Source organism: Gadus chalcogrammus, chromosome 5, assembly GCF_026213295.1.
Source record: "Gadus chalcogrammus isolate NIFS_2021 chromosome 5, NIFS_Gcha_1.0, whole genome shotgun sequence".
Taxonomy (NCBI): Eukaryota; Metazoa; Chordata; class Actinopteri; order Gadiformes; family Gadidae; genus Gadus; species Gadus chalcogrammus.
In genome coordinates, this window is record NC_079416.1 from 13,733,428 (window position 1) to 13,745,660 (window position 12,233).

At 46.3% G+C, this 12,233-nt stretch overlaps 1 protein-coding gene across 1 annotated transcript; it reads left to right on the top strand.

Moving 5' to 3' along the window:
• Positions 1–150: 150 nt before the first annotated feature.
• Positions 151–12,161, top strand: kif15 (kinesin family member 15). The gene is given in 36 exon segments (XM_056589711.1): positions 151–469; positions 881–911; positions 1,241–1,427; positions 1,536–1,612; positions 1,730–1,767; positions 1,856–1,953; positions 2,107–2,277; positions 2,370–2,579; positions 2,680–2,812; positions 3,134–3,258; positions 3,476–3,617; positions 3,864–3,952; positions 4,046–4,255; positions 4,354–4,531; positions 5,070–5,211; positions 5,808–5,949; positions 6,299–6,418; positions 6,420–6,467; positions 6,604–6,732; positions 6,873–6,978; positions 7,146–7,311; positions 7,951–8,101; positions 8,214–8,290; positions 8,398–8,476; positions 8,586–8,672; positions 8,792–8,896; positions 9,104–9,226; positions 9,659–9,805; positions 9,894–9,989; positions 10,096–10,245; positions 10,841–10,923; positions 11,023–11,089; positions 11,176–11,213; positions 11,330–11,462; positions 11,544–11,675; positions 11,771–12,161. Coding segments are annotated over 36 exon segments (4,080 nt in total). The 5' UTR covers positions 151–450; the 3' UTR covers positions 11,822–12,161.
• Positions 12,162–12,233: the final 72 nt, after the last annotated feature.

Here is a 12,233-nt window from a genome sequence, read left to right on the forward strand (position 1 = left end):
AAAAGCTACGTGGTGAGATGTCCAATAGGCTTACAGAACGGACATGACGAAACCAAATGTTGTAGCTTCTGAGTTAATCGATGGGTGGCAGCATTGAGTCAAAACAATTGGTTATGCACCTCATCTTAATAAAGCATATTATATCAGCCGTCGAATTGATTAATTTGCAAGGATTTCTCGAAACACTATTTTATCCCCTACAAATTATGCACTTTCAATCGTAATGTAAATTGATCCATCGCGGATCTATGTGCCTCACACACCTGCAAATCACCGCCAGCAGGGTTCAGTAGCGATCTTCGCGAGACTACGTTGCCCCAAAGACCAGTGAAGAAGAAGCTCGGTCTACGGTGCGCGCCAATTTACAACAAGCCAGCCAGGAGGACGTAAACATTCCCTCCGTCCTTGTCGTGGCTCCATGTCGCCGATACGACCATCGCGTCCCTAATCATGAATACGAGTGTAAAAGGTATGGAGATATTCGATAGCGTATGTTCCATGCCTCAATCATTCCCTAGTCATTGTCTTTATCGGTTTGAACAGACTTTGAACTTATAAGGATAGCTTTTGTACTGTTACGTCTCTTTAATTCCAGCTACAGGACCAATATCAGGAGTTGCAACAACAGTTTATTTTAGGTTATTTGAGCTAATAACCTTTGCTAATAGCTTTCTTTCTTTGGTTATTCCTTGTTTTTCTCTTCGCTGAGACACAATTTACGCGTTACTCATGGACACAATACTTACCTGTCTGTGTTCATGTTGGGTTCACTCACGTTAACAAACACGCACAGTTGCAGGCTAACCTTAACATTAATTCGTTAATTAATTTGCCTATTAAACCTTATTCCCCAATCCCCTTCTACAACTCCGGTCACCAGGATCGGGCGATGTGTCACAAATTGCTGCCAGGTAACGTTATTGTTTATTATTGTATCATATGATATATTGTAACAATAAATGATGGCAAAATTAAATCCCTGATACAATTCAATGTTTGTATTATTCCTACTCTAAACACACAGTATAGAGTAAGAATAATATATATAAATATATATAGATACACACCCCTCTCTATCTTAGTTAAGAAATGGCATTAGTTGTCTTGGTTCCATGTAGATGGATAGTCTATAATATGAAAGATCAACAAATAGAGGCTTTTGTGTGCATATGTCATTCAGCTTGAATATAACAATTCTAGGAACTAAACTATTGTTTTCTTCTGTTTGTTCGTCTCGAAGTGGTGACAATGATTCCATCAAAGTGTTTGTGCGAGTGAGACCTCTGACCCAAGACACAGGGTTAACCACAGATGGAGATCAGAATCTGTGTTTAACGGTCACTTCACACAACACCATTCGCCTGCACTCAAAGCCAGAACCAAGGACCTTCACTTATGACCATGTCGCTGATATGGACGTATCCCAGGTTAGTGCATTTAAAACACCTCCGTTATATGGACCTTTCAATGGTTTATGTTACCGTGGTACACAGATTGCATTTTGAGAATAACTAACATTTATCATTGGCCAATAGGACTCTGTCTTCGCAGGTGTGGCAAAAAATATCGTGGAATCTTGCATGAATGGATACAATGGCACCATTTTTGCCTAGTAGGTTATCTTTTAAATGTTCCCAATATTTATTATATCATAGGTTTTTCGTCATGTTCTTCTAAATGTTCTCGTAATGCTCCCCATTATACACGCTAATTGTGATACTTTCAACAGTGGACAAACGGGTTCTGGAAAAACCTTCACCATGCTTGGTGAGAACTTCTCTTCATTCATAGCAATATCAAGAGTAAATATCTTTTCACGCCATTATTTATTAGAATTATTTTTCTGTCTTTTCAGGCCCGTCCGACTCCGATAACTTCACAGACGAACTGCGAGGGGTTATTCCCCGAAGTTTTGAGTATCTCTTTTCTCTCATCAACAAAGAGGTGGAAAGGGTAAATATAACGTTTCCTAATTGGTTGAATTTCCACAAACTCTAAAATGTCTGATGTAATACTGTGGTGCAGCATTCCACAGTAATGGGCAGGTGGCCTTTTTCCTTGACATTCCTTATTCCTTATTCTTTGTGTCCGTTCTGTTCTCGGAAGTCCAAGAGTTTCCTGTGCAAGTGTTCCTTCATCGAGATCTACAACGAGCAGATCTACGACCTGCTGGACAGCGCCTCCGCCACCCTGTTCCTCAGAGAGAACATCAAGAAGGGCGTGTTTGTCGAGGGAGCCGTGGAGAAGTTTGTCACCTCGGCCTCGGAGGCTTACCAGGTAGGCATCCTGAAACGCACATCAGGGTTTCCAGGAAGCTCCAGAGATATCCCCGCCCTGAGTAGCCGGTCCTCTGCTGCCCTCCGTCCTAGGTGCTGTCCATGGGCTGGCGTAACCGCCGTGTGGCCTCCACGTCCATGAACCGCGAGTCCTCCAGGTCCCACGCGGTCTTCACCATGGCCCTGGAGTCCAAAGAGACCGTCAACAAGTTGGTGAACATCCGCACGTCTCAGCTCAACCTGGTCGACCTGGCCGGCTCCGAGAGGCAGAAAGACACGCACACGGAAGGCTCTAGACTCAAGGTGCCTTTTTTACGCCCGGCTTCGTTGTGTTGTTATGGCCCGGGGTCAGCACCGGGGGGTACTAACGGCCGGTCTCTTTTTCCTGCTCGTCGTCCTCCAGGAGGCCAGCAGTATCAACCTCTCCCTCATGTGTCTGGGCCAGGTCATCATGTCGCTGGTGGATGTGGCCAATGGCAAGAACAGGCACATCTGCTACAGGGATTCCAAACTCACCTTCCTGCTCCGGGTGAGGAGTCTACCATGTCAGGCTTTCTTTGCCTCCTGGAGGGTTTATTGCAAATTCTAACTTCGACGGCGTGAACTTAGAACAAATCCTAGAGCTTAAATATCTCTCGAGCGGACCCTTTTCGTTTTAAAACCAATGTGTTGTCAACACTGTTGTCGTCCTAACCTTGCAGTCACTATAGATTGGTGGGTGTATAACAAGCGGAACCCTAGGTTTCTCTCTGTATTGGATTTTCGAGAAATTCTTTGAATCATAGGCAAACGTGTAAAATATAATTTTGTATTGTTCTGTTGTTCATCCATGGCGTGTTTATTATCTTCTGTTTCAGGACTCTCTCTGGGAGGGAATGCCAAGACGTACATCATAGCCAACGTGCATCCAGGGTCAAAATGTTTTGGGGAGACGCTGTCTACCTTGCAGTTTGCCCAGAGAGCAAAGTTAATCAAAAATAAGGTGGCTAATCAACCAAGCATTAAGATTAATGTTACCTTTGCTTTCCTTCCTGATACAAGTGTGCCTGTGAAGATTTCTACCTATTAGTTTTGAATATTTACTGTCCGAGATTGTAGGAAGTGGAATGCTTCGCTCTGTGTTGACATTTTGAAAAGGACTTAAAAGCATAAAGGCGGCTGTTAATTTGATAACGTCTGTTTCTGCTCTGCTCCCCCAGGCCATGATCAACGAGGACTCCCAGGGCAACGTGAGGCAACTGCAAGCCGAGGTGAAGAAGCTCAAAGAGCTCCTCGCCGCTCAGACCTCCATGGGGCTTAGTGGCAGGGACCTGGCTCCTGGGGGCCCCCGTCTGTCCAGCAGTAAGAGGGGCCTTTGGGCTTTACGCTACTGTCCCTGCGTCATGATATCATAACCTCAATACTCAATGAACTTGGTTATTTATAGCTTGTTTTTTCATAATTGAATCCCCACTGTACTTTTAGATTAAAATGCAGTCAAATCGGTTGCACCATTTGAAGTAAGGTGTTGCGTATAACCAACCTATTGCGAAGGTTATCTTATTCTATGTTAGAATGAGGAAAGGCAATTTCATTCATTCCTTTCAGGTCCATCAAATGAACACCCTGAGGTCTCCTACAAGGGCAAATTCCTTCAAGCCATTGGTCTGTGGAAGAAGCGGGAAGATGAGAAAACGGTATTGGAAATCTTTTTCTGCTAAATCAATACATTTATCATTAACACATGGATCTGAGGATGCTGAAGAAAAAGGGTTTTGTTGCGCTCTCAGCTCCTGCTCCAGAAGGTGGCACAGTTGGAGGAGGCCAGGTCCCAGAAGGAGAAGTTCATCCACTCCAGCCGCATGATCGTCAAGTTTCGGGAGGACCACATCTCTCGCTTGGAGAAGAAGTTGAAGGGGGATCAGGTCCCGCTCTTGGACAAAGAGAGCGAGGTGTTGGTGGACCAACTGAAGGCAGAAATCGCCGTCCTTAAAGATCAGGTGAGAGTCAAACGCTGTGGCCTCATGGCGGTACTGGAGCTAATCCGAAACCACAGATAACCATTCAACATCCTTTCCAATCCAATTTGTCCGTCCAGATGGAGCATCACCCGAAGATAAGCCAGTACGCGGCGGAGAACTACAGTCTGAGGCAGGAGAACCGATACCTCCGCTCCCTGGAGTCCGTCACCAAGGCAGAGGAGGCCGCAGGCCAGGCTGCTGTGGAGCTGGAGGAAGCCTTCCGGCTGGCCATGGAGGCCTCCGGGCCCACAGAAGGTAACCAACCACCGTACGAATAGAGCTCTTCCAATACCGAAACCAGTATCGGAAATTCCTCCATTATTGCCTGAAATGCATTATTGGGTATCGGAGAGAACATGCGCTGATCCGATGCCATCTCATGAGTATATCATTTACTACACAGTCAATGAACATCACAAACACTATGGTGTTAGGCTGCGTTCAAACACGTCATCTCCGACATACGTGCGTTGGAGCCAAGCCGGAAAAACATGGATGCTCAGGCTTTCTAGAAGAATACAAATGTATTATTATAATTATAGATTATAAATGTAGGTCGAAAATAATAATTAAAAAAGAACCCTTCAACAAGAACAAGTGCTGTTAGTAGTTACAATGCTACATGATGTATCATAATATACTCTGCATCGGCCGATACTCAAGCACAGGAATCGAAATCGATATAGGGAAGGAAAAATGGTATCGGATCATCTCTCGTACAAATCTAGAGCAGAACATGACCCTCTCACACGAGAGCCATAAGCCAAGCATGCCGTTTATTTCTTTGCTACAGCTCAGCCGGCTTTCTCGACGCCGGCTGCAGCTGAAAGCGTCTCTGCGGTCTCCGTGGAACGACTGAAGGCCCAGCTGCTCCAGAAGCAGTCGGAGCTCTCCACCACCTCACAGGCCTTCGAGGAGTACAAGGAGCTCACCAAGTGAGTGACGCCCGGGCCTCTGCGGAGCCATTGCATATCGGGTCAACGTACACCCATTGTGTGGAAGATGGGGGTGTCACGTATTCAAAAGTGGGGGTGTAACTAGGGCTGGGACAAAATATCGAGAGGCAGATATATCGTCGCCCTTCTTCGTGCAATATGAGAATCTAAACGCTGGCGAGAAATATCAATCTTGATACATTTTTATTAATATTTTTAAATTTTTGTACCCCAAATATCATCCACAATGTTAATATTTTAATTCATGAAATAAGGCGTTTTTACAGATTTACCTGTTCCCAGTGTCAGTACTTCCTTGCTCTTCCAGGTGGCGCTAAACACACAGAAAAACGCAGTTTGGCACTCTACCTGTTCATGGTCATTTTGTATTAATAGGTTGTCATATATAGGGATGTATGGTGAAAGGATTGTCTAACAATATATTGATTATTGCAGAATAGCTATATTTTGATATTATCGGTATCGTAGGTCATGTATCACATATCGTATCGGGAGGTACCCTTAGAAAACCGTAGCTGTGTTTAAAGTGGTCCCTGCAGAACTTTAAACCTTTTTTGGATGACCCTGGTTTCCAGGAAGCAAATTGTGGAGCTGGAGTCTGAGAAGCGGTACCTCGACAAGTCCATCAAGCATTTGGAAAACATTCTGGAAGCCACACAGACTTGTAAAAAACAGGAGGTCTTGGAGCTCAACAGGATCCATGTTGAAACCATCAAGGTAACCTCCAACATTCAGACCAATTTTCTCCTGCCTTAGGCTATAAACATTTCATCGCAATACGTAATTTTGTTGGAAAAGGTTTCATTTCGTTAGCCGTCCTCAAGGAAGGTGGATTTCCTCTGGTGGCTCTAGTGCTCTTCCAGATTTGTAGCATGCATGGGAGGTCTGGGTACATTAGAACTGGAATCAGTTCCCCCCACACACACTACTCACGTTTGGCTGCATGTTTCTCTTAATTATCGTGTTCCGTCGTATTTGGTAACAAATGTGTCTATCCCAAGGTCGTTATTGGTGCATACTCTCAGACCCCTGACTACGTATTTCCAAACACCCCCACTCTCTGCAGAACCTCACCACCCCAACCAAGGCCTACAACCTGCGATCCAGAAACGACCACCTGTCCAGCCCGGAGCACCTGAACGGAGACGAGATGAACGACATCCGCCACGAGCAGCCTCCCGGAGATGACGGAGCTGGCCTGCGAGGCCCTGACGGAGGAGTTGCAGCAAGTGCAGGTGAAGCAGTCCGACCCGACCTCATCCCTACTGTCAAGCTGTACCACGTTACCCTTCTGTCCAGCGGTACCATGCCTCCCGATGTGCTCTGGTGTTCACTGTACTGATGGCGTTACGCCACTCCCCCTGCTGGCAGGAACAAGCTGATCGGGTTCAGACCCAGCTGGCGGAGGAGGAGATGAAGGGCACTAAACTACTGCAGCAGATCGCTAAGCTTGACGAGCAGGTGGCCTTGATGGGACAAGAGTTGGGGCGCAAGGACCAGGTGGGACTTTCACCCATGATAACGTAGTCCAACAAAAAAGAAAAGTGAATTGCATTGGGGCACACAGGGAGGATCCACAGTCCGGTTGTTTAACGTGTTCACCCAACCTCATGTGATCTTGTTGTGGTGTTCTTGTTCAGCTCCTCTCTGAGGAGCGAGCAAGTAGGAGCGTGGATCAGCTGACTCTGCAGGAGAGCCTCGCCGGCCTGCAGCAAACCCTTGAGGCTGAGCAGCGCGCCGGCGAAGGTGAGAGACCTCAGCTGCTGTGTGATGATGAAGTTCTAGTAGTTCACTGATGCTTTGCAACCAGAGGGACTCCTGTGGGGAGGTAAAATGAATCGCAGAAAGTTATATGCCGTCTGACTGCCCGTCTGACTCTCTGTCTCTGTTTGTCTGTGCATCCACATGGCCAGTTCTGCGGAGTGAGATCCAGGACCTGCGTGTGGTTCTGCAGTCGTCGGATAAGGAGCTTGCCGCTGTGAAGAGCGAGCTGAGGGACGGCCAGGGAGGGCATCAGAGGGAGATGAGCCAGCTCTCCAGCAACCTGATCAGGACCCAGCTCCAGCTGGACAAAGTCCAGTAAGAAGATTACATCTATGGCCCCTTTGCACTGCATATTAAGCCGTATATTTGTTAATGTTTACCTGGGTTGTTGGTTCTATACCATCAGAAAATATCAATTGTGCTTTGATATGAGGTGTCTAAATCACTTACTCTAATTATATACATAAACAATAGGAGATTGCAAAGAATTGCAGAACAGCGCTAATAGATGATATATCTATATAGATATAGATAAATAGATTGATATATCTTCTAATACTGTGCATATACCACCTCGCACGGGGTAAAACAATGGGTTTAATGCCAGGCCTATCAAATGTTAATTGCATATATTGTCATTACTATGTGAAAGCACCTTTTAGTTTATGACGATAACGCCGTTCTTCCATTGACCCGGGTCGCTCCTGGCATTAACATGCGTCCTGGCCGATCACAGGTGCACAGCTCTGAGTACAGGCAGACACACTGAGGCAAACCTACAACTACAGGAAAAATATAGATGTACTATTTTTGGAAGATGTGTTACATGAATTGATTATTCTCTAGTGCTCAGAGCTTTCCACTCGGCATAGGTCAACACCAGGTGTGAACAGAGCCATAGCCTCGTGGATTAAAACCTCCCTAACACCTTGATTCTTTCCCTCTCTCTCCCAGACTGGAGTGGGAGCAGCTCCTGCTGCAGCACCGGAGTCTCCAGGACTCCTTCGACCATCTGCAGGCAGAGTCTAAGTTTGAGGCTGACCAGGCCGGACAGCACCTGCAGGAGAGCCAGCAGGAGGCCGCCGCCCTCAGAGACCGCATCACGGTGGGGGACCGCGCAGGCCACAGCCCGCCCAATGTGGAGCTCTGGTTGGATAGGCCGGAGGCTGATGTATTCTCTCTGCTTGGGTCCTTCCTACCTTTCCAATGTTTCTTAGGAGATGGATAACAGTCTGCAGATAGAGAGGGCCCACACCAACACGCTGTCGACCCAGCTGTGGGAGAGCACGTCAAAGTAGGGTTTGAGACGGACGCCTGGGCGATGGGCTGGAGGAGGATTTTAAAGCCGGTGTTTTTATGCTTTTCGTTGAATGACGATTCTGTGTTTCTTCTTATCTGAAGGGAGCTGATGGAGACCTTGGGGCAGAACACCAAGCTACGACAAGAGGTGTCTGACCTCACGACTCAACAACAACAACAGGTCAGAGAACCGTTAATGCCTTGTCCGGGTTGCTTTGACGACAGTGCATGATGTGCACAGGGGTTTTATGAAGGGGTTTTTAATTAATGATTATTTCCTTTTTTCCAAGGTTTCTAATCTGGAAAACCTTGAGCAAAACCTAGCGTCAGCTAAGGAAACCGCAAGCGTCTTGGAGCAGAAGATCGAACAGGACAAAGTAGGCGCCTGTGTATAAGTCCTTCACCATGTCTGTTGTCGTTCCTGTGATCAGCCTCAGGTTAGCTGAGGTGCGGCCTCTCGCTGCCTCTCTCTAACCTCTCTGGGGCTGTTGTGCAGGGTGTGGTGCTGGAGCTCATCAACCAGACCAGGGAGCTCCGCAGTGAGCTGAGTGGGAAGGAGGAGAACCTGGCCCAGCTGTCTGGGGACATCAAAGACCTCACCGTATGTTTCCTACTGCAATCCTCCACAACACCAAGTTATTCATTATTAAGATAATATATGTGATTTATATAGTGACTTTACATAATCCCAAGGCACTTAACAAGTGATAAAGAGAAATATAGATAGGTAGATAGATATATTTATTATATATATATTTTTTCTTAGTTTCTAATATATCAATGTGTCATGCTGCGTGTGTACGGCCAGGCCAAGTGTAATGCAGTCACCAGTGAACGGGACGAGGTCCGAGAGCAGAACTCCAGGATGCAAACAAAGCTTCAGGACCTGAAGGGGGACGTGGAGAAGAAGGCGGCCTCCAGCCGGATCGAGGTGAAACGTTTCAGCAAGCCCGACTGTAGGCTCTAAAAATATCAGAGTGGGAACAGCGGACAGTTTTAGAACTTGAGGGAGGTGGGAAAGTCAATGTATCGATGAAAAGGTAAATGCAACCGAGTGCAAAGAAGACGTATTCAGCTAATCGATTTGACTTAATGACGTGCAGAAATGATGGGACTTAAGGTCCCTCAAGCGTCCGCTCATATGCACACAGGGCCGTAACCAGAAGGCTTCCACAGGCTTGTATCTGTAAAGTCATCAGTTTAAAACGCCATTTCAACTTTGTCTCATACACTCAGATGAAAACACACCGGAGAAGACCCTGTGATTTGTTATCGTCATCATTCTGTCATACATACCCCTTCCGTCGTCACTCCCAGCAAAGTATGCTTTCTAAAATGAACACCCTGTGGTGCTGCCCCCTAGGTGGAGCTGTTGCAGGATGAAGTTCTCTACGCCACGGAGGAAGTAGAACGGCTCACCAAGGTGTTGGATGAGCAGAACGGACTCCTGCAAAGCTTTCAGGAGCAAACCACCCAGAAGGACTCCACCATCCAGAGCCTGCAGCAACAGGTATGTTATCAGATCTTCATCACAGAGAGATGGCTTGTTTTTTCAAATAAAGTGTTGTTTAGTTCAAGCACCTTTTTATTCAAACCAGGTGAAGAAACAGGAGGAGGCCGTTGAGAAAGAGACGTCAAAATGTGGCTTCAACCTCATTCTGGGCGGTGCGTTCACACCAAAGTCTTTAGCCAAGGTAAATTACTCTTCTTTTGGTTAAAAGCTAACATTTTCTTGGCTCAAAAGTAAAAAAATATTCTAAAACTCATGGTGCTCTTCTCTCACCCCGTCTTGTTCTTAAGACGCCTCGCACGCCCAGGAGCGTCAGCAAGGACCTGAGCCAGATTCTGGAGCTGGAAAGCCGCCGCTCCTCCATGATGACCATGGAGCTCCTCCTCACGGAGCAGAACTCTGAGCGGGCCGACAAGAACGCCGAGATCCAGAGGCTCAAGGTCCGTTCCCCGCCCGCCACACCGCCCGCCACACGAGTCCCCCTGCACGACGCCATCAGTGTGTGACTGTGTGCATGAACGGGTGAATGTTAAGCAATAATGTAAAGTGGTTTGAGTGGCCACTGGTTAGAAAAGAGCTGTATAAATGCAGTCCATTTACCATTTAACAATGTTGCATTTGCGCATGCAATTCTCCTCTAGCTCTATTTTTTTTTTACCTGTATTTAACCTTTTATTAGACGAGAGAAAAACAATTGAGATACACATAGCATCGGCATTAAAAACAACGTTTCAGCTGGAAAACAATCAACATTAAATTTGTAATTGCAGAACAACAGCGAAGAAATAGGAACTCATGAACAGGTCAACGAGGCTACAGCGTGTTCCCTCACGATCTATTTGAGTTCATGCATTGACACCAGTTCACCACTTCATGTGCCGAGTGCTAATTGTTCCGGGTGTCACGGGCAAAGATGCCTTTTTTTCCTTCCCCTGGATGCACTTTGTGTAAGGGCAGACGGACACGGCCCTGGGAAGTTCAGTGATTTAATTCCAGTTCTGAGTCTGGATCTTCCTCCTGCTTCCCCTTCCATAGACCCAGCTGAACGAGATCCAGTCTCTGCTGGAGCTGTTCTACAAAAAGCAGGAGCAGTCTGAGCAGAACGGGAACGACACGGGGTCAGTCGTCGTGCTGTGAACCATTTTCCATTGAGCACACATCAGGTGGTCATGAAGATCAACGGAGCAAACGTTTTATTATTGTGTTTTGTTCTGCAGTGAGCTACTGAATGAAGCCATCAAACAGACCATGCTCAGAGAGCTGCAGGAGGAGAGGGCTGAGAAGGTATGTCTGTCGGTTCAATTGAGCAGCTCTTTGCTTGTTATGCCGTCTCTCCTTACTCATGGTTTGTTGCCGTGTCTCATCCACAGAGCAACGCAACACAGAAGCTCTGTGAAGCCCAGAAAAGGTAAACACAAGTCTGGTTCTGACGAGTCTTGTTAAACATAAATGTCAGCAAGGGTTGGATGAACCAGTCTTTCCCAGCGCGTGTTCTCATTGATGGAGTTTGTTGATGTTGGTTAGACTGCAGTCCCAGGAGTCCATGCTGGCCCAGTCTCAGACCTGTGTGCAGGAGCTCACCAGTGAACTGAGGAACCGCTGTCTGGAGCTGAGAGAGCTGAGCCTGAGGGAGCAGGAACAAGAGAAGCTCCTCAATGTAAGAACACTGTTGGTTTGGTGTTGTATATCAAGACTGGGCTTGGGGGATTTCAGTTTCCTAATTCTGTGTCCCACACAGGAGGTTGAGGTTCTCCGCAAACAAGTGGACCACTTGTCAGAAGAGAACGGCAAACTAGTTGGCCACAAGAACCACAAGCAGAGGATAGAGTATCTGGTGAAGCTGAAAAAGGAGAACTCCAAACTTCAAGAGGTGAGGACTATTTGCCATTTGTTGTTTTCTTTGTTTTTGACTGTCAACGATGGCACTCCGATCAATTAAAAAATACCTAAATCTTTTTCCCTCAGGATAACGAAATCCTCCGCTCTCAAATAGTCTTATTACGGGACGGCGTGTGAAGCTCTCCAGTGGAAACGGTCTGGACTCGTGCAGCAGTCCTTCACACTCTTTTCTAAAGATACACAACTGTTCAATACAATGCTGCCAGGATCAAAAGCATTTGACCTCATACGCCTATTGCCTTGAACTATTCAAATGTTTTTTTCATGGCTCTAGTACTCTCTCAATAGCCTAAACTGTAGTAGTACTTTTGCTGGTGCCTTTTTTTATTTCTGGAACTAATTAACTGTACAGCGTTTTATTGTAACTGTGATAGTGCCTGGACAGGAGGCCATGAATTTCAAGTTTGTTATATTTTTTATTTCTTTAAACAATGCCGTTTTAAATAAATTCCATAATGAATTATTGACTATTTTAATTGAAAACGCAATCGACATGAAATAGATAGAAGTCGCGGTTAAACTTTCCATG